The sequence below is a fragment of the Chanodichthys erythropterus genome, chromosome 23 (assembly GCF_024489055.1).
Source record: "Chanodichthys erythropterus isolate Z2021 chromosome 23, ASM2448905v1, whole genome shotgun sequence".
Classification (NCBI taxonomy): domain Eukaryota; kingdom Metazoa; phylum Chordata; class Actinopteri; order Cypriniformes; family Xenocyprididae; genus Chanodichthys; species Chanodichthys erythropterus.
Genome location: NC_090243.1, coordinates 14,122,501 through 14,145,688, shown reverse-complemented (window position 1 = coordinate 14,145,688; position 23,188 = coordinate 14,122,501). Strand labels below are relative to the sequence as shown.

The following is a 23,188-nucleotide window of genomic DNA, read 5'->3' as shown; positions in this document are numbered from 1 at the left end:
TCCACTTAAAGTATCAAGGCCTATGTTTATATCCCCACATGTGTGTATAAGTGGTGTGTAGACATATATGAGTGTGTCATGTCTGCAGAAAATACGTGTGTGGGTGTGTATCGTCGAGACAATCAATTCAGAATTGAAGATTTTCCAATTTATGAGTGTGAATTTGAATTAGCCACACACCATAGGGAGTTGAATTAAAATGACAGGAAAAGGAATTTACAGAACTGCAATTCGAACAAATTTAACACAAGCAATGCATTCTGGAAAATGAAGTGTTCTTCCACCCAGATCCACAAAAGTTATGATGAAACATAAAACTATCTATTAGGCCTATAAACTTCAAGGTGTTGTCAAGCCAATATTCAAAGTTTGCCATGATATTTTTCTGGTAAAAATTGTTTTTAATTACAATTCCAATTCTACTTTCTTGCATTAGAATTTGAATTGAAATTCTGCATTGTGTTTGCAACCTCAATTCAAATTTGCTTCAAATTCAGGAGCTGAATTGGGATGAAGAAAATGAAGATTTTTAACTCCAACCATTGCGGTCTGCCAGTCGTATAATGCATGTCAATAGGAACTCCGTTTATAAGAGTAAAAAAAACATGCACAGACAAATCCAAATTAAACTCTGCGGCTCGTGACGACACACTGATGTCCTAAGACACGAAACGATCAGTTTGTGCGAGAAACCGAACAGTATTTATATCATTTTTTACCTCTAAAACACCACTATGTCCAACTGCCCTGCACATCTGGTTAGTGAGGTCTGAACACGCTCTGACAGCGGAAGTGATGTCTCGTGCTCGTTGCAGCAAAGCGCGAGACATCACTTCCGTCATCAGAAAGTGTTTTCTAACCTCACAAACCGGATGTGGAGGGCAGTTGGACATGGTGGTGTTTTAGAGTTAAATAAAATTATATAAATACTGCTCGGTTTCTCGCACAAACCGAACGTTTCGTGTCTTAGGACATCAGTGTGTCGTCACGAGCCGCAGGGTTTCATTTGGATTTGTCTGTGCATGTTTTTTTTACTCTTATAGACAAAATTCCCACTGACATTCATTATACGACTGACAGACTGCAACGGTTGGAGTTAAAAATCATCATCAATCATCAAAAAAAATCATCTACTAAAGAAACAGAGTCACCTACATCTTGGATGCCCTGGGATAAGCAGATAAACATCAAATTTTCATTTTTGGGTGAACTATCCCTTTAACGGCAATTGAGTTCCATTTGTTTTGGGGCTGAGGCCATTTGGAGTTGACAGTATTTTAATGTTTATGACTTTTTGGGGTTGATGTCATAGATACCTTTTGAGGATGATGCCGCTTTGAGGTTGAGGGCATTTGTAGTTGATAGTAGTTCAAGGTTAATGAAGTTCATACCTTCTTGGAGCTGAACCTCTTTGAGTTGATGGAGTTTGGGGTTGATGCCAATTGAAGATAATGTCTTTTTGGAGTTGAAGCTTGTTTTGGGCTTGATGCCGTTTTGTTGGCATTTATGACAACTGAGTTTAATGCTTTCGTGGAGTTGGGGCTGTTTGAAGGTGGGGGTTGATGTTGTTTGAAATTTAAAACATTTTGGGGTTGACGTCTTTTTGGAGTTGTGGCCATTTACAGTTGATGGCATTGTGGGGTTGAAGCCAATTCAAGCTGATGCCTTTTTAGGGTTGAGGCCATCTGCAGCTGATCACATTTTGTGGTTGATGTCTTTTTGGGGTTCAGGCCATCTGCAGTTGATAGTATTTTGGGATTGATGATGTTTCGAGGATGATATCAGTTAAGGTCAATGGCATCTTGGATTTGAGGCTGTTTACAGTTGACAGCAATTTGGCATTGATGTGGTTTAGGAGTTGATGCCAATTGAGGATGATGCCTTTTTGGAGTTGAAACTGTTTTTTGGGGTTGATATTGTTTAGATGGCGATTTCAGTCAAGGGGTTGTGGCCATCTGCAGTTAAAAAAAATTTGGGGATGATGCTCTTTAGTTTGACTGCAACATCCTGGGATCTGGACAACTACATTCTCACAGATGGACTGGCCTGATGATGTCTGGTCTGGGAAGTCTTCTAATTTTCTCTCTTCCATCCTTCCTTCCCCCTCTCCATCTCTCTTCCTGTCTCATCCAACCATCAGAGGCTCACTCCTTGGCATCCTCTGTCTCATCCCTCTCAGCTTCTTGGCAACATCAGATTAGTTGCTTCCGAAGCATTTCCCGTAAATGTAGCCTACTTTAGATCCAGGATTAGCTGCCAGCGATTCAATAAAGGGCTTTTTTTTTGGATAACAGTAAATGTTGGTTTTGCAGTTTGGTACAGGACAGTATGTGATGGCGTGGGTACACATGCAGTGTTATCAAAAGAGCCAAATTATCCCTAAGGGAAGAGGTTATTATTTCACAACTGTGTGTGTTCACAAATTAGCATAACAAAGACTCACCTCTGCCATTTTGGCAAGCACGGTCCAATCAGCTTTGTTGTAGCTGCACATTATGCTGGATATGACAATCTATGGGGGAGAGAAGATGGATAGAGAATCAGAGAGAGATTTCAGCATGGACAGAATTCAAGAACAGGGTTTCTTTGTCTCACCTTGTGGCCTTAAACAGAAGCCCGTTTCATTGTGTATAAATGGTTTCCCCATCAAAGTCCCATTTTGTCACATTATAAAATGGATCTGAAGGCCATTATCTTGTCTTTAAAAAGCAGCTGCCGCCTTCTTCTCAACCCTCAAAGTCATAAAATCAATATTTATAATTCACAAGACCAGGACAAATCCACTGTTGCGCTGCCATTATTAAAACAGTATCAAGCCCCAGAGCAGGGTGTTAGATAAGAGCATTTGCTGGATTAGCCTGCGCTGTTTGTTGTTTTTTTTCCTTCGGACACACAGTAAGCCAGTCATAAAACAGGTTGCGAAAGGTCTGCTTCTCAAAAACAACTCCTGTTTTCAGTAATCACGAACATAAAAAGCTTTTGAAACGGCACTGAGCGTACCACAGTTTCAATTCTCCAGAGATGGACTTTCTGCCTACACTTGCTAGTGGAAAGAGTAGCTACCAGGTCAACATTTCAGCACTTCGTGTCCCTCATCTTGATTTTTTTCTAGGAAAAATCTAACCGTGTTAACCGCATATGTGGCCACACTCCATTATGTGCCTAATAGCTGCAGAGATGTGGACTCTGCAAAAAAAAAAAAAACCTGCAATGAAGACCAGTCTATCTTGTGTTCCTTGGTCCAACAATGTGATTACATCTAAACTGTTGTCTCATCAGATGTCCGTGGCTTACACTCGCCGCTGATGAGGTGGAGGTGGGCGGCACGGGGGACGGAGAAGATTGGTGCTAACAACAGGAGAACAGGAGTCCGGGGAGACTCAGAGAAAACTGATTTCATGGGAGGATATTAAACTTGGAGGCTGTGCTGTCCCCCCGGGACAAATTTCCGCTAGATATAAATCTCTCGGGCATTACGCTTTCCCAAAAGCAGCAGGCAGTTAGGCGCTAAGCTTAGCCCACCTACACAAGAGCAGAAAATATTGCCAAGTTTTAGGGGGCAAATAAAGTTAAGCACTCTGACATTTACCGCCAAGATTTACAGTACAACACTGACATATAAGTGATATTTGATACACCCTGAAATAGTGTTTGGTAATATTACCATAAACCTCAGGCCATCGGAGAGCAACAGCGGGGTTCCTAAAGAAGACGAAGAGATCAACGCTGCAGGCTTCATTTCGGGTATTATACGCGACGCGAGTATTCTGTTTTGATTTGGGCTTGACCTTTGCTTGCTTTAACGTCATGTTATTGCAGAACGGCCCTTGAGAAGCTCGAGAGGGATCTAGTTTTAAGTTTATTAACACCAATCCAGCCTGAGCCCCCCTGCTGGAACGTCACATTAACCGGTGCCGAGGCTGCGGGGTTTGAGGAAGATCAGGGATTACCTGGTTATAAGCTCAATAACCTCCCTCCGGGTGAACGCCTCCAAACCCACCTTACACTCTAACAATGTGTCTCCATGGAGATGAGTCACCTGGAGGCCATATGAGAACATGTGGAGCGATGGTTCCCGTCAATTCTCTAACGCAGTGCTGTGACCATTTCCTAATAATGGGAAAAAATTGGAAGCGCTGATAACGGCAAACCACAATTTATCCAGTTCTGAGCTACACTGACCATTGCAGCATCCTGATGAGGTTTCTTTTTTCGGGAATGGAAAAGAGCGTTTTAGCACAGTGGGTGTATGTGTGAGGGATTGTTGGTTACGAATGCATGAGAACGAAGCAATCTGAAAGTTCGCCGTCTTGACCTCTCCCTCTCACGCTGACAAATTCAATAGCAGAAACTATAATTGCACTAGCAACACGCTCCGAGGCATATAAAGCATTTGTTAACGTGACAATAGGTACTTAAACAGTAGGTGCACAAACACATAAAAATAAGCTTCAGTTTTTAGGCATGAATATGAATTGGAACGGTTTAGTCCAATTTTTCTGAAGAGGCACAATAACTTTATATGATGAACAGATTGAATTTAGGCTTTTATTCACATATAAACATTCATCAACGCACATAACAGTTGTGGTAAACAGAAGCTCAAGTATGTTTGCTTGACGCGTATGTTTATATGTGAATAAAACCCTAAATGAAATTTTTGGGAGAACTTTTTTGGGTGAACTATCCTAGTAACATAAAAAAAACCACGACACACCAGCCTGATTCAAAAAACTGTTATATGTGGTTTGAAATCCGATCACATTTTGGTGTCAGTTGTGTTGTGACAAGAAGACTTCATTAAAATATTGCACATGCCAGGTTTTTATGCTAATCTTACACTGACAATGTTTTGATATTGCCCTCATGAAAAAGTATCTCTACAGTAGTTATTTCTTCAGTCTCTGCATGGTGAACCTAATTTTGTGTCATTGGTATTGCTACCAATGTGGACATGCTAGCTAAATTGACAAAAAAAAAAAAAAAAAAAAAAAAAAAATATATATATATATATATATATATATATATATATATATATATATATATATATATATATATATATATATATATATATATATATATATAGATTTTTTTTAAATGATAAAAAAATTGATGAATCTATATGCTAGATTACTCTTAAAAGCTATCGAAATTAACTTTTACATATATATATATATATATATATATATATATATATATATATATATATATATATATATATATAATACTTATTTCATTACTTTTATCTATCTATCTATCTATCTATCTATCATCTATCTATCTATCTATCTATCTATCTATCTATCTATCTATCTATCTATCTATCTATCTATCTATCTATCTATCTATCTATCCTACACTTATGGCTCAACTTCCTGTTTTAACAGGAAATACACTTGTCAAGCCATTTCCTGTGGTGTCTACAATGGGAAAGCATATCTCAGCTCAGTCGGGGCCTTTAAAAGGAGCTTCTCTTTCTCTATTCTCTCTTCACCTTGTTTCAGAAAGAAGCGATACATCTCAGCTGCTTTCATCCTCAGTACAAAAGCCGCCCCAGTGAATGCTGGGCTTCACTTCCATTAGTGCTGCCCATGATTGCCGTTAGAATGTCCTGCAGAAATCAATTAATCCTTTGATATTTCTTGAGCACAAAAAGAAACCCAGATACAAGAATCTTAGAAGTGAACAAATGAGTTGTCATTTTGTAATTTCAGCAAGCATATGCCGCTCCTGCTGTACCGATACGATGGCAGAATAAAAAAAAAAAAAAAAAAATTGTACTTATGGATGGAGCTAGCTCACATCATAAATATTTGGATTTCATTAACAAACATGAGGATCACATTACTATGAATAATAAATGGAACAATGAGAAATGAATATTGAAATCATATTCAAATTTTATGACTTGAAAGCCAAACCACTGAGGAAAAATTGAAAATAACTAGCTACCACAGAGAGTCTCATGTGGATTTCACCAAAGATGGAGACCTCCTCCCATACATTGTGAGGAAGAGATTAGAAATAACTATTTTCTCTTCTCAACATGTTCATAGCATGTGCATCTTTATGTTCATTAATGTAGAAATAAAACAGCAGCTGCTCTACTATTCATGCGGAATATACTTATATTCTTACACCTTGTCCAACTAGCCAAGGCTCCATAAAAATCACATCTCTAACTAGCTGGGACTGTCAGCAGTGTCACAGGACATGACATTTTGATGGACGCATGAATTCTATTTTTGACGTGTAGCCCCGCTGTGAATCTCAGTCTTCTATATTGTCAATATAATGTTCCTTCTAATTTTTGTTATAGGTGGTCTTATAACATATTTTGCTACAAGATGAACCCTTCAGACACATAAGCAGAAATCCCATGTGCGAGACCTGTGAAGTTCACAGTTCACAAGACATACTACAAAACGTATCTACGCAAGTCATGCTAGAAAATTATCACACACTATTTATCACACCACACTGGTAGAGCTTATAGTAACTATATATTATGTTTATAATATAAGTCTGTATATTATGTTTATATATTGCAAACCCACCATATTTTTATAGATACTACTGTTATTTTGTGATGTAATGTAGTTTTAATGGCGTTTTTTAGGTGAGAATATAGTTGTTTAGTCCTCAGATTTGCAATTTATACAAACCTGATTCCAAAAAAGTTGAGACACTGTACAAATTGTGAATAAAAAAGGAATGCAATAATTTACAAATCTCATAAACTTATATTTTATTAACAATAGAATATAGATAACATATCAGATGTTGAAAGTGAGACATTTTGAAATGTCATGCCAAATATTGGTATAAAAAGAGCCTCTCAGAGTGGCAGTGTCTCTCAGAAGTTAATATGGGCAGAGGATCACCAATTCCCCCAATGTTGTGGTGAAAACTAGTATATCAGATTATCAGAAAGGAGTTTCTCAGAGAAAAATTGCAAAGAGTTTGAAGTTATCATCATCTACAGTGCATAATATCATCCAAAGATTCAGAGAATCTGGAACAATCTCTGTGCGTAAAGGTCAAGGCCGGAAAACCATACTGGATGCCTGTGATCTTCGGGCCCTTAGACGGCACTGCATCACATACAGGAATGCTACTGTAATGGAAATCACAACATGGGCTCAGGAACACTTACACCTTTGTCGGTGAACACAATCCACCGTGCCATTCGCCGTTGCCAGCTAAAACTCTATAGGTCAAAAAAGAAGCCATATCCAAACATGATCCAGAAGCGCAGGCATTTTCTCTGGGCCAAGGCTCATTTAAAATGGACATATATACAAGAGTTATTACAATAAATTTTAAGATTATTTATTTAAAAAATAATAATAAATAAATAAAGGAGTTTTCTTTTTTCTCAAAGCTTCAGTTCTATGCTGAAAATCAGTGGACATGCAGATGGACTCTAGTTGAAATGCTACCTGTTGATGTAGGCCTGATTCAAAAGCTCTCAAGCTCAAACACATTTCTGTCTTCTGTGTGGATTTTCTTTTGGTCTACACGGGAGCAACATCAAAACTGCACAACTGCACAGCTTAGAGAAAACATTGCACATCAAACATCAAATATGGACACAAAGAGGTCAGTCATCCTCATGCAATATTCCACGTTCAGTGACCACAGATACAGACGCGCATTGCGCCTTAAGCCGAAGTGTTATTCCACCACTTTAAACACAAAGCAACATATATCCTAAAATTCGGTCAATTCAAGATGTTCAAGTCATGTGACCGGTGCTTGTGTCCAACTTACATTGTCAGGAAAGTCAGCTTTGAGTTCCGTGACGCTCTGGCACCAGTAGGCAGCCGTCTTTTCACTGATCAGCTCAATGTTGAGGAAGGAGCCCTGCCCAGGACCAAACAGCGGGCCGGAAGTGGTTCCACGCACTATACGTGGAGACACATTGGTGACCAAATCCTGCATGAATAAAAAAAAGGGAAAATGTTTGGATTTTAGCAGTTACCATTCAGATTTAATGGCCACAATGACTCCATCATGGGTACATAACCTCGGGACACCTCCATTAGCAGCTAATAATTAGCGTACTAGGGAAACAGACCTACACTGTAGGGGCAGACCTACAAATATGCCTCGCTCCGACTATCCCAACAGACTCTGCTGCTATAAAATATCCTCCGCGGCTATAATTTATGTGTAGTACAACATAAAGAAGACAATTATGACCATATTCTACAGAATTTCATGACACAAATTCAATAGTGTTATTTCTCCTTCCCTCTCCCAGGGGGCTTTGAAGTGGAGCTAAATTCATATTTAATCATACACGTTTGAAATTGTGCCGTGCAGTAGGGAAAATGAAGTCTACTTGAACCACAAAAAAAGGGGTTTTTACATTACAAGATAAAGTCATTCATCCATCAGTTCGCACTAATATCTTCTCTTTCTCACACTTTCCCGAACTACATTTTATACATGTAGCAGTGGCTTGTCTTTTCTCAAAAGTGCCAGCATGCCCACAAGCCATGATAGATGTTCTCTGTACTACATTAAGCTGTAGTTGAAAATTCATCTCTTGGCATTAGAGTCTCAAAGGATTCCCTGCCAAACTGCTATAATATCCATCACTGATTGGATATATAGAGTACAGGTCATCCTGGCCAGACAGTAATCAGTCCACGAGGTAAATTAGAAGCCCGGCTAATGAAGCTGGCAGAGTCGTGAGGATCGTGCCATCGTTTGAACCGCTATTGGCTAATGGCTTTGGCCCTCGATATGAGCTTCCACCAAGCCAATGAATTGAGGTTCTCACCAGTGTAGATGTACCTTCTGGATTTTGAGCCAAGAAATCTGTTGTATTATATTTCAAACCCATGTGTAAATGATACACTGAGCTTATATTTCATTTTGCCTGTTTAAAAATCCACAAACACTATGCTTTGGGTGGTCGCAAGGGCATTGCTATGGAGTTGCTTCACTCTTAAAAATAAATGTTCCAAAAGGGGGTTTTCACAGCGATGCCATAGAAGAACCATTTTTGGTTCCACAAAGAACCTTTCAAAGAACATTTCTTAAAGAACCACTGTGGTGAAAATCAAGTTTTCATGTTGTTTATATGCCTATGTGGTGCTTTTAATATGCTTTTAAGACAAACCATGTGCACGAAATGAAATCGCCCTTGTTCTCAGGGTTTGACAGGTTTTAGCAACAAATCCCACCCAATTGCTACTCAAAAATAGAGTTTCAGGGGGGTCCCCCGGTAAAAAAAAATGCATTCCGGGGGGTAATATCTACATTTTTGTTGGGGTTCCTCTGGTAAAGTTCCCTTTCCAGGGGCTAATATCATGTCATTTGGGGGCGCTTCAACCCGCAGATATGTAAAACAACCCGCGACAACAGTTTTAAAGTAGCCGTGGGAAAACCGTGGACTTGGCAACACAGCCTGTTCTCTACGTTACAAATGTGTTGTTTCCAATTCCGTCAAAAAGTTGGGCGGGCTTTAGCAAGTGCAAAGTGTGAAGCAGGGGGGGTTTGAAGAGAAGGTTATCCTGGTAAATTTTTCTGTTGATATGAAAAATCAGTACATTTAGCAATATAGCGAGTGAATTATGTATATGATGTAGCCTATATTACAATGTTATGATGAACTATATGCCTTTCTCCACTGATGTTCAAAGTTGTTCAAAGCATTTCTAATAGGGGTGTAATGGTACATGTATGCTTCGTTTTCTGTACATGGTTCGGTTCATGCAGTTAGATGACGAATACAGTCAGTCACAGGTGATTCACACTCTAATCCAGAAGTTGGGGTATGCGCGGTAATGCAACACTGTTTGCTAACTGACACAACAGAAAAAGGTGCAGAAGAAGAACAGACGATCTAGATATGCGTGTAATCTCTCAACCAGTGTTTCAACTGGAGAAAGACGTCAATAAAACAGCTTGAGAATATCTCACGTACCATTACATTAACCTCATGCAAGTCATTTAGTGTCAACAGCATGCTAGTTCACTAGAGAAATGAACTCTAGAGGGGACCATTTCAAATATACTAAATATATGCACTATATTAGCGTATATATTCGTTATATTTACTTTACATGTTAGTAATAATTATTTAATATGTTGAAATACATTTGTGATGAAAATACGTTATGACAGTAAAAGAGAGCTCTCTTTCTGAGAGTGCTCGCTAAAGTTTATGATTTTCTGGTCTTAAGATATGGCTCAGGACCCTCTTTGTAATAGCACAACTCCTCAACAAGCCGCATGATTTGAGGTATCATTCATATCTGGAGCACAAACGGTGCGGGACGAGATCCACGCTGACGTTTAATACTGAAGGTTAGAGGTCTTTTCTAATCCTTAGCAAGCATCATTAATTAAAGACAAAGAGTGACTCGTTTTAATCCAATGTGTCTAAGACCGCAGTGCTAAGAGGCTAAGGGGTTAAGAAATTACATTTCGTGTTTCGTCGTCTTCACTTGCTGTGAAAATTGAACCGATAAACTCAACAGAACAAACAAAAGGGAGTGACAGCTTAATCCTTTGAACTCTGATAAACCATCCATCATAATTTAACAGTGTGAGAGGACGATTTGCATATCCTAATTAGAACCTACGCCTTTACAGAACAATTACAATAATGGCAGGCAAACTTCATTTTACAACATTTGAGCAGTTTTCAAGCCACGGAGACAAGAAACTTTCAATGAAAATGTGATCTAATTAACATAAATTTGATTTAGAAGTCAGGCTCCAAATGTGTGGTTTGTTTTTGTATTACTCATTACACATTTTTAATGCATTTTAATTAATATTTATACAGGTTTATTTATTTGTCATGCTTCCAAGTAATTAAATCATCATTACTATTTCCTATACATACGCTTAGGGATTTCAAACTTCCAACCTTAAATATTAAATATGGGTATGCAGCTTGTGCTGTGGACATGAGTGACACCTCAAATCATGCAGTTTTTCAAGAAGAAGTATGAACAGACTTCCAATTTTCACCTGGCAGACAATAAAAGAGAGGAAAAAACACACACACAAGTTATATCGTAATGCAAGAGAACAATGATGATTTGGGTTCCCCAAAGAACCTTTCATTGAACTGTTTTTAAAAGAAAATCTTTAAAAATAAAGGTTCTTTATTGACATTGATGGTTCTATGAAGAACATTTGTCATCCATGGAACCTTTCCATTGCACAAAAGTTTCAAAAAGGTTCTTTAGATGGTAAAAATGTTCTTCAAAGTAAGAAAAAAAATGGTTCTTTTAACTGTTGACTGAAAGACTGTATAGGGAACCAAAAATGGTTCTTCTATGGCATCACTGTGAAACCCTTTTGAAACCTTTATTTTTAAGTTTGTGTGGAGAACATTTGACCTTTTGTACAATGGTAATGTTCCATGAATGTTGAAGGTTCACTAGCATACAGATGACCTCAAAGCTAAAATACATACATGGACTAAAAGCCACAACACATTTTTTTGTATTTCAGTGCGTCATTGATAACAAGATGAGGCTCTGCTAGCAGATATTTTCTTCAGTAACATTCAAGTGTCTGGTTCTGCGATTCAGACATATGAGTGACATTTTCATACATGACTTGTGGTTAAAGATGAAGACGTTACATCTTCTTTAATGAAAGTGTGGCGGCCCTCCAGTGAAGACTCTGTTGGGAATTCAGACAACCATCCCATGAGCTCGAGGCCAATCTGTAAGTCTATATTTAATGAAGCCGTGACCAGGGAACATTTGGCTGCCGGCGCTTTGGATTATCAGGCGAAGGTGGAACAAGACGTTTAATATTAAGCAACTAGAAACCATGAAAATTACCCAAAGACAGAGGTCTGGCATGCTGAAACAGGTGCCGCACACAGCGACGGGAGATAAGACACGCACGCATACACACACTCCCTTTCCCATTCACTCCTTCCCAGCATGCATCTCAATGCAAATTGGATTCCCAAAGATGAGTGCCGATGGACATAAGACGTAAATTCATTCCTCCACACAAACCGTAGTGTTAATATGCATGACTGCCACCAGCCAGCTCAAGACGGGATAAAACCTGCCCGGGATGGACACGTTATATGGGTTTCTGTTTCAACTTACAGTGGGGTCCAAATGTCTGAGAACACATTCAAAATCTGGGATTTAATTTCTTTCTTATTTTATTTTATTTTAACCTGCAAATATACAAAGTTTTAGAAATTTGAACAAAATTGAAATGAGAAAAACTTAAGAACAAATGATATAGATTATTATAGTCAATCTTTTCCATGCAATTACAATAAATGAATGGAGACTGAGGCATTCAAGCTCCAAAAATGACTGAAAATCATCATAAAATTGCCAAAAATGTGGTCCATAAGACCTTCGTGTATGAATACTTTAGATCGATTTTGTGAACTGGATCAAATGATTCATTTAAAAGATCTGACTCAAAAGAACCTAATCAGTCTGATTAGTAAACAAATCATTCAGACTGTTTTTGTGAACAATGTGATTCATTGAAAAGGACTACCTCAAAGTGGTGCACAAATCCTTTAGATCAATTCTGTGAACTGGATCAATTGATTCAAAAGATCTGACTCAGAAGAATCAAATGAGGTTAATTATTAAACAAATCCATAACATTTTTTGTGAACTGGATCAACTGAAGCATGAAAATTATGTGACTCAAATCATGAACAAATAATTTAGACTGGTTTTGTGAGCTGGATCAACTGACTCACTGAAAACATCTATTCAAAAGAACCAAATCAGTTAAATTAGTGAGAAAATCATTCAGAACAGTTTTGCTGATTCATTATAAAGATTTGACTCAAAAGAATCAAATAAGTCCAATTAGTGAACAAATCATTCAGACCGATTTTGTGAACTGTATCAACTGAATCATGAAAATGATCTGACTCGAAATAACCAAATCAGTTCAATTAGTTAACAAATCATTCAGACTGATTTAGTGAACTGGATCAACTAGCCCATTGAAAAGACCTGACTCAAAAGAATCAATGCAGTCCAATTAGTGAACAAATCATTCAGATCAGTTTTGCAAACTGGATCAACTGATTCATTGAAAAGACCTAACTCAAATGAATCAAATAAGTCCGATTAGTGAACAAATCTTTCAGATCGTCTGAATCGTGTCATTTTTAGTGACTCAAAAGAAAAATTCTAGACTTGTGTGAACCACTTTTATGATACTTTTATGGTGCATTAATTTTCATTGTATTGTACAGAAATGTACAGAAATGCACATTTTTGTTCCACTGAATCAAGTCATGCAGGTTTTTATGTAAATAATGAAAAATGCAAGCATTTTCACTTTTGGACTGGCTGTGTGCTGGATTTTGACACGTCACAGGTCTAAGAACTCTGTTCTTTTGGGGTCCGTTGACCATTCGCAAACTGTGACCTATAGAGGAAATGGAGGGAGGACCGTTTTCTCTTATTTTTCCTACAGAAACTGTCTCGCTCACCATTTCATGTGTGTTTTTGAGCTAACAATGTTTTATCACAGCACAACAGGCCCCTAATCCTCCTGTACAACAAACAGGCTTTCAGAAGCGGACACATGCAAGAACTACTAATCAAAATGCAGCAGGCTACACCGCCGCCGAGCTCACACACTCGTGCTAACATCACAACCCGCGTCCGCACGCTTACACATACTAATGAGAATATACTGTACTCTGACCTCACATTGCCACACGAACAGACTAAGCAATGCAGTCTGGAAGTATGAGCACATGATCATAATTCACCACTGCACTGACATTTACTGCGATCATCTGCATATTTTCACGTTTTTACAAACCACCTTTGAGATGCAGCAACGGAATATCTGTTTCTCTTTATACGTTTCATTATCCTGAGGAAGATGCGCGCTGCTGTTTCCCATCTATCTCTTGCGCTCCCCCTCTCTAGACACGCAGGGGAGATCAAGTGCGGAATATACTGCTCAATGGCCGATAATCCCGCACATTAAACCACAGGCTTGAACTAATACCATATCAAATGCTTCCCTATTCAGATCCAGCATCCCGCAGTAATTGTCTTATTTCAGAAGATCAAAACTGCAGGGAAAATGCACGCAGTTCCTTACCGTCAGTTTGGACTGAACGAACAGGCGAAACATTTAATGGTGCAATCAGAAGAAAACAATCAGAAAGATGGAGGTCAGAGATTTCTAACTACTTTTATATATAAATCTAACACATAATGAACACTGTGTACAGGAAAAAAAATACAATAATCTAAAACCACACACATTTTGCCTTTTTAAAAATTATTATTTTTTTTTTTTTCTTTACAAAAATGTTCATTAATTTCATGCAAAATCCAGGCAGGATACATTAAATTGATCAAAAGTGACAAACTTTTTCATTTGAGATAAATGCTGTTCTTTTGAACGTTCTATTCATCAAGGAATACTGAAAATAATGTATTACAGTTTTCAAAAATATTAAGCAGCACAACATTTTCAACAATGATAATAAGAAGAAATATTTCTTGGGCAGCATCAGCATATTAGAATGATTTCTGAAGGATCATGTGACACTGAAGACAGGAGTAACGATGCTGAAATTCAGCTTTGAACCACAAGAATAAATTACATTTTATTATATATATAAAAACAGAACATTTTAATTCTAATAATATTTCACAATATTACTGTTTTTGTGATCAAATAAATGCAGTATTGGTGAGCATAAGAGACTTCTTTCAAAAACATTAAACATTTTTGACACCTTTGAATAGTGGAATATATGCATTCTCAAGCTGCATGAACTGCAAAAAAAGTCAGTACAACCTGATGCTGAATGTAGCAAAATAACTTATATAGAACAGAATTACAAGTATTTCTTCTTTATTTTGTCATAAAACTTAAAACTTAAAACTTTATTTCTAGGGTTGAATTAGACTTTGAAACAGATTTTCATTGTGGTCTCACACTTTTGAACCCCACTGTTCATAAAATTTTTTACCCCTAATTTAACTGAAGAAAGTTTTTACACATTATTTAGTTCATTAAAACTTATGGAAGCTTGTTTCTGTCACGGAATAAAACAATTTAAAAGATAATTGTGACTTTTTATGTCGCCATTCTACTTTTTTTCTCGCAATTGCGAGTTATAAAGTCAGAATTGCGAGATATAAAGTCAGAATTGCAAGATACAAGCTCAATTGCGAGTTATAAAGTCACATTTGCGAGATATAAAGTCAGAACTGCGAGATACGAACTCTCAATTGCAAGATATAAAGTTAGAATTGTGAGATATAAAGTCAGAATTGCAAGATACAAACTCTCAATTGCGAGTTATAAAGTCAGATCTGCGAGATATAAAGTCAGAATTGCGAGATATAAAGTCAGAATTGCAAGATACAAACTCTCAATTGCGAGTTATAAAGTCAGAATTAAAAGATACAAACTCTCAATTGTGAGTTATAAAGTCAGAATTGCGAGATATAAAGTCAGAACTGCGAGATACAAACTCTCAATTGTGAGATATAAAGTCAGAATTGCGAGATATAAAGTCAGAATTGCAAGATACAAACTCTCAATTGCGAGTTATAAAGTCAGAATTACAAGATACAAACTCTCAATTGTGAGTTATAAAGTCAGAATTGCGAGATATAAAGTCAGAATTGCAAGATACAAACTCTCAATTGTGAGATATAAAGTCAGAATTGCGAGATATAAAGTCAGAATTGCAAGATACAAACTCTCAATTGCGAGTTATAAAGTCAGAATTACAAGATACAAACTCTCAATTGTGAGTTATAAAGTCAGAATTGCGAGATATAAAGTCAGAACTGCGAGATACAAACTCTCAATTGTGAGATATAAAGTCAGAATTGCGAGATATAAAGTCAGAATTGCAAGATACAAACTCTCAATTGCGAGATATAAAGTCAGAATTACAAGATACAAACTCTCAATTGTGAGTTATAAAGTCAGATTTGCGAGATATAAAGTCAGAATTGCGAGATACAAACTCAATTGCGAGTTATAATGTCAGATTTGCGAGATATAAAGTCAGAACTGTGAGATACAAACTCTCAATTGCGAGATGTAAAGTTAGATTTGCAAGATATAAAGTCAGAATTGCGAGATACAAACTCTCAAATGCGTGATATAAAGTCAGAATTGCAAGATACAAACTCTCAATTGCGAGTTATAAAGTCAGATTTGCGAGATATAAAGTCAGAACTGCGAGATACGAACTCTCAATTGCGATATATAAAGTCAGAATTGCAAGATACAAACTCTCAATTGCGAGTTATAAAGTCAGATTTGCGAGATATAAAGTCAGAATTGCGAGATACAAACTCAATTGCGAGATATAAAGTCAGAATTGCAAGATACAAACTCAATTGCGAGTTATAATGTCAGATTTGCGAGATATAAAGTCAGAACTGTGAGATACAAACTCTCAATTGCGAGATGTAAAGTTAGATTTGCAAGATATAAAGTCAGAATTGCGAGATACAAACTCAATTGCGAGATATAAAGTCAGAACTGCGAGATATAAAGTCAGAATTGCGAGATACAAACTCAATTGCGAGATATAAAGTCAGAATTGCAAGATACAAACTCAATTGCGAGTTATAATGTCAGATTTGCGAGATATAAAGTCAGAACTGTGAGATACAAACTCTCAATTGCGAGATGTAAAGTTAGATTTGCAAGATATAAAGTCAGAATTGCGAGATACAAACTCAATTGCGAGATATAAAGTCAGAACTGCGAGATACAAACTCTCAATTGTGAGATATAAAATGAGAATTGTAAGATATAAAGTAAGAACTGCGAGATACAAACTCTCAAATGTGAGATATAAAATGAGAATTGTAAGATATAAAGTCAGAACTGCGAGATACAAACTCTCAATTGTGAGATATAAAATGAGAATTGTAAGATATAAAGTCAGAACTGCGAGATACAAACTCTCAATTGTGAGATATAAAATGAGAATTGTAAGATATAAAGTAAGAACTGCGAGATATAAACTCCCAATTGCTAGATATAAAGTCAGAACTGCAAGATACAAACTCTCAAATGCGTGATATAAAGTCAGAATTGCAAGATACAAACTCTCAATTGTGAGATATAAAGTCAAAATTGTGAGATATAAAGTCAAAATTGTGAGATATAAACTCTCAATTGCGAGATATAAAGTCAGAATTGCAGAATCACAACTGCTTATTATTGTCACGTTTTGAGTTTGTTTTTGTTCTGTTTTCATGCTTTTTCCCTGTCTTCAGTTTCCTAGTCAGTTTTCTAGTTTGTAAATTGTTTCAGTTCTCCTCATGTGCCTGCCTGTTTGTTGTCTTGGTTACAGATTAATTAGTGTCCTCAGTTCAGGTGTGTCTTGTTAATTTAGTCTCGTTAACCCCTTGTTTGCTGTGTATTTAAGCCTTCAGTTTCAGTCCAGTCTTTGTCCTGTATTGATTATGTTATGTGGTGTTTGTTGGTGTTATTTCCTGGTGATTTTCCTGTTCCTATGTCACACAATTCTCAGAAAAAAAAGTCAGAATTGCGAGATGTAAACTTGAACTTTGTTCAAATTGTGAGATAAAAAGTCGCAATTACCTTTTTTATTCAATGGCGGAAACAAGTTTCCTTTTTTAAAATAAATTCAGTTTAGTTTCTGTCAAACTAAATTTCCTTATGTTGGTACAACTTAATTGTCTTTGTTACTAATTTACTGAGGTGTACTTAATTTCCTCAGTTCCATTCATCATTATACACAGTGTATGTAATGAACAAATAAGACATCACTGACATCAGTATAGATCACTTAGTGCCCACAGCCTAAACAAGCGCCACTCTTCTGCATAATGGTAACCACAAACTCCTTTAAATGTTCAACATAACTGAACATTAAACACTAACATGTTTTTCCCTTTACTGAAAAACACTCCTTATGTACTTTACTCTCCTAATGCAGTTCCTTACAAAGCATGCTGGGAACTACAGATCCACTGCCCAGTTGTCAACAAAAATGATTCATGTAGTTTTAACACAAATGAATTAAGTAAACTTCAGTTTTAAATATATTAGGTGGAATGAACACAATGAAATTAAGTTGTGACAACATATTCAAAAATTACTCATTTTAATTAATTAAACTAAACAAGAGGCAAACGTGTATTATTAAGTGTAGTATTTTTTGAGTGTATTAATGGGAGCTAGATTACTAAGCTTATGTATTTAACATAAAAACACATGTAATACTTGTGTCAGCCTTTCTTTGAAACAAAACACAAAGCCTTACTAATGCAAATTACACCATGAGTCTTGCTTGTTAAATGCATTATAGACTCATTTGGGTGAAACGTTCAGCATTCTGCATGGATCGTACCTGCTTTCCAGACAGCCTGCATCACCAGAATTGATCTGCGAGATTAGTCTCCTCTCACTGAATTTGTATAACTATAGTACCACACTCACACAAACATAAAGAATAACAATGAACATCACACTGCAAAATGACTACAGATATGCATGCTATATTACTTATATGATGTATAGATATGTTAAAACATAATGAATAATTGCAACTTAGTTTGAAAAACTAAAAAAAAAAGAAAAGTAAAACGATTCACACAAACCTCCCTGTCACTATCCAAAAGAAAATATCTTTTAGAAATAACCCCAGAACAGAAAAGGTGCATGGTTTTGTGGATGACATTTGCTCTGGTCCTGTATCTGATTTCTGTGAGGTCTTTGGAGTCACTGCAGGATGGAGAGCAGACAAATAAAATAATAAAATCTTGAAGAGCCATAATTACACTGAGTGGCCCCAAGTCGGGGCATTAATCATTATAAACAGCCATGACAGAAAAATCAAACCACTTCTCCTGTGTACCCAGGCCAATACACTAGAAGACAGAAAAGCATAAGAGAAAGAGAGACAAAATAAGTGAAGCTGAAGTTCTGGCGTGTAAGCTGTCTTGTTCATGTCGTTCCAAACCTGTATGACTTTCTTTCTTCTGTGGAACACAAAAGAATATATTTTGAAAGACAATGGAGTCCAAGCAACAAAAAACACTGAGATTTTTTTTTTTTTTTTTTCAAAATATGTTTGTTTGTGTTCGACAAAAGAAAGAATGTAATTCAGGTTTGGAATGTGTAAATGATGACAGAATTGTCATTTTTAAAATCCTTTTAAAATGTGTTGTTGCTGTAAATGTGAGGAACATGTAATACAATAAAAATGCCTCTAGCGACCTCTAGCAGACAAAATTATTACATATTGCACCTTTAACTCACAAATTTTGATTATGCGCCCACATGTACACTACCATTACCAGCATTTAAAAAAAAAAAAAAAAAAATTAATACTTTTATTTAGTAAAAACACGTAAAATTGATCACAAGTGACAGTGATCAGCAAATTTTTACAATGATTTCTGAAGGATCATGTGACACTGAAGACTGGAGTAATGATGCTGAAAATTCAGCTTGGCCATCACAAAAATAAATTACATTTTAAAATATATTAAAATAGAAAACACTTATTTTAAATTGTAAAAAATATTTCACAATATTACCAATTTTACTGTATTTTTGATTTAATATATGCAGACTTGGTGAGCATAAAATACTTTTTTTCTTCTTTTCTTTTTTCTTCTTTTCTATTTTTTTTTTATTTATTTTTTTTACCACAAACTAGTGTAAATGCTGATAGTGTAAATGCCGGTGTAAATTTTATAGGAACATAACAGCTGTAGTCCCCATCCACTTTCATTGTATGTGAAAGAGCAACCTGGACATTGCGCTAACAAACTACTTTTGTGTTCTATGGAAACAATAACGTCATACAATGTTCAAGTGACGAGTGCAAGTACACTTCTTTTTTAAGCAAACAATCCCTTTTTCAACGTCAACTGGTTGCCCTTTCATTGTACAGAAGTGAAGGAATTTAGGTTCTAGCAGGGACAAAAACATCAACTCAAAGGAGTGCATTCAGCTACCTCAGCCTGAATGTGCATACATGCATGTTCTGTCAGTGTTTACATATGTGTTGAATGTACACGCACTGATGTCTGCTGAGATTTCGGACAAAGATCTCTGCGGCTGCTGTAATCTTCTCTCCATGGCTGTCACTCAAAATCTAAGCAACCTTGAATCCATGACAACGTCCCAGAGACACATCTGTACTTGCAGAACCTTGATAAACCATGTGACAACTTTCTTTCCTTCAGTGAAAGGACTCGGAGGCACAATACGACACAACTGCCTTTCATTTCACTAAATCGTGTGAATAGAATTCAGCTTCGGTAAAAAAAAAAAGAAAAAAAGAAAAAGCTCTTTAAGTTTCAAGGCCTCATGCTGCTTAAAATAAGACAGAGGAACAATTTTGGAATAGAGCCAAGCATGACATTCACTGAATCATGGAAAATGAATGTTGGTTTTGTAAAAAATTGATTTGAATCTCATGCAGTCAATAAACCCACTGACTTCATAGTACATGCTTTTGGACACAATATCTCTCAAAGGAAAAAAAACAACAACAAATAAATCCAGCACCTTAACAGACATATACAAGAAAAATGCAAAATTTAAAACAACAAACCAAAAGCTACTATTTGAGAAATGTTTCGTAGGCCGCTGCTGAACATGATTGCAATCCAGAGAAGTGCACAAGATCAGTTTGCCTGAAAGAGACTTAATAAATTAAAGTCTGAACAGAGGATATTAACCCTGTTTGATAAATGAACAGGGATATTGTCTGTCAGCTTGGCCATTAGTTCTATTCACCAATTACTTTTCTGGTGCAAAAGGGAAGTCACAAGCACTGGCCCTTGGGTTCCCTGCTTGAACGCCGAATGAACGCAAGCCAACAAACAAGTCTAAAAATTAGACCACGCAATATATTTGTCACCCTCAGCGATAGGGATAAACATTCACTTGGACGTAATTGTTATTGGATTGAGGGTCTCGGCAGTGGCTTTGATTCATTATCTTAAATGTCTATAGCACTAGGATTATAATGGGAGACTTTTCTGCCAACAGAACTTGTTTGACCGACATCATCTACTTGAAGTACCCTTGAAATATATATAAAAATAATAAAAATAAAATTAATTACTGAATATTAAATATAATAATATGTAATGTACCTTGAGATAAAAAAATAATAAAATGAAGTACTGAATATTAAATAAATGAACAATATAATTAATATAATATAATATTATATAAAGTTCTGAGACAAAAAAATAAAATGAATTACTGAATATTAATTAAATGAATATAATATAATATAATATAATATAATATAATATAATATAATATAATATAATATAATATAATATAATATAATATAATATAATAATACAATAATATATAATGTACCTTGAGATAAAAAAATTATAAAATGTATTGAATATTAAATAAATGAACAATATAATTAATATAATATAATATAATATTATATAAAGTACCTCAAGACAAAAAAAAATAAAATGAATTACTGAATATTAATTAAATGAATAATATAATATAATATAATTAATATAATGTAATATAATGTAATATAATATAATATAATATAATATAATATAATATAATATAATATATAAAGTAGCTTTAGATAAAAAAATATAATAAAATGAATTACTGAATATTAATGAAATGAATAATATAATATAATATAATATAATATAATATAATATAATATAATATAATATAATATAATATAATATAATATAATATAATATAATATAATATAATATAATATAATATAATATAATATAATATAAAGTACCTTGAGATTTACAGTAATTTTATCATTTAAAAAAAAATAATTTAATTAATTGTATAATAAAACAAAATACTGAATTAAATGAATGATAATATAATTTACTTTATTTTTTATAATTTATTTATTTAATTTAAGAACAAAAAAAAAAAGTTCTTAAACATGGGAAACAAATATCATATGGTTTAAAGAACCATATAAAAATGAATTTTCCTAGTTCATTAACTCCTAAATAAACTATTATGTTCAAGGTCGTTCACCATACATCTTTTCAACAAAACGCTTGGTGCAACAGTATAAAAATGCTTATGAAAAAAGCCTCAAGTAAACTCTCCAAAGTCAACAGAGAACAGCTAAAGACAAACTTTTTAAAACAAAAAAGTCAAATACGACATAAAATTTCTCTTGTGGCTATTGCCTGTCAGTTGCCTGGTACACCTGATACACTGAGCATGAAATGCCCAAATTTTTGATGCCATTTATGCGCTTATTACAACAATTTCAATCTCTATTTTCATATAAAAATAGCAAAAACAAATCCTAAATCGAGGAGGCTACATCTCTGATATACACTTTTAGAGGATCATCATCTGACGTCTACTTTGAGTACCGGATGAAACAACTCAACATTATCAGCGCACAGCCCAACAAACACATCCGGCATGCTTAATAAAAGTATATGAAGCAGTTAAAATTGCTGACATAAAGATTTAGTAGGCTGCAGTTCAAATAGACCAGAAACCAGAGCGGTCAGCTCATTGATCATCAGCAGTCACCGACGGAAACATGAAAAAACAGGAAGCAACACTCATCCACCCCGATGTCATGCTTTATAGGGAGTAAAGCGCCCAAAGACATGATGAGTTTGATCAAATTAGTAGACTAAAGAGATCTGTGAGGCACAACTTATTTGCCCTTTCAGCCATGCAAAAGGTAGTGAGAGGCGCTTTGATCTCCCAATTAAACGGGTATATTTATAAATGTAAACATGTAGCTGAAGCTAATGAGCCTGGGCGATTGGACTTTTTCTTTTTTTTTTTTTTTTACACGCGATGAAGCCCCCCCGATCGGCACCACCTCAGCTAATTTGCTTGTTAAATAAACACAAATCACTGAACTGTGACTGTTGTTCTACATGTCAGTCCTGTCTAGCTATTGTTCTGTTGTGTTTTGTTTTTTTTCATGCAAACTAAGTAGTAAACTACTTGCACTTGACTCCTGCAACGTTTCTTGATTCATAATTTATTCAAAATAAACTGAAGGAACACAAAAGACGCACATACAAAACATGATTGTTTTTTTTTATACCTTTCTTTTTATTGTTTTGTGGCCTTTTGGGTCTCTTTTTTTCTTTTTCTAAAGAGAATGCATTGGTCTGTGAATTCCTCTGATGAAGGAAGTGATAAATGTGATTCTTTGTCC

At 35.6% G+C, this 23,188-nt stretch overlaps 1 protein-coding gene across 12 annotated transcripts in view; it reads right to left on the bottom strand.

Moving 5' to 3' along the window:
- dpyda.1 (dihydropyrimidine dehydrogenase a, tandem duplicate 1) overlaps positions 1-23,188 on the bottom strand; it is a 239,481-nt gene that overhangs the window by 86,859 nt on the left and 129,434 nt on the right. For 10 of the 12 annotated variants that reach the window (XM_067378763.1, XM_067378754.1, XM_067378755.1 and 7 more), the window contains 2 exons: positions 7,774-7,938; positions 2,444-2,512 (listed from right to left, as the gene is read on the bottom strand). In XM_067378763.1, the coding sequence (XP_067234864.1) occupies positions 2,444-2,512; positions 7,774-7,938 (234 nt within the window). Of the gene's footprint in view, positions 1-2,443; positions 2,513-7,773; positions 7,939-23,188 lie in introns of those variants that run through there. The other 2 variants (XM_067378764.1, XR_010893848.1) reach the window with 2 other exon arrangements.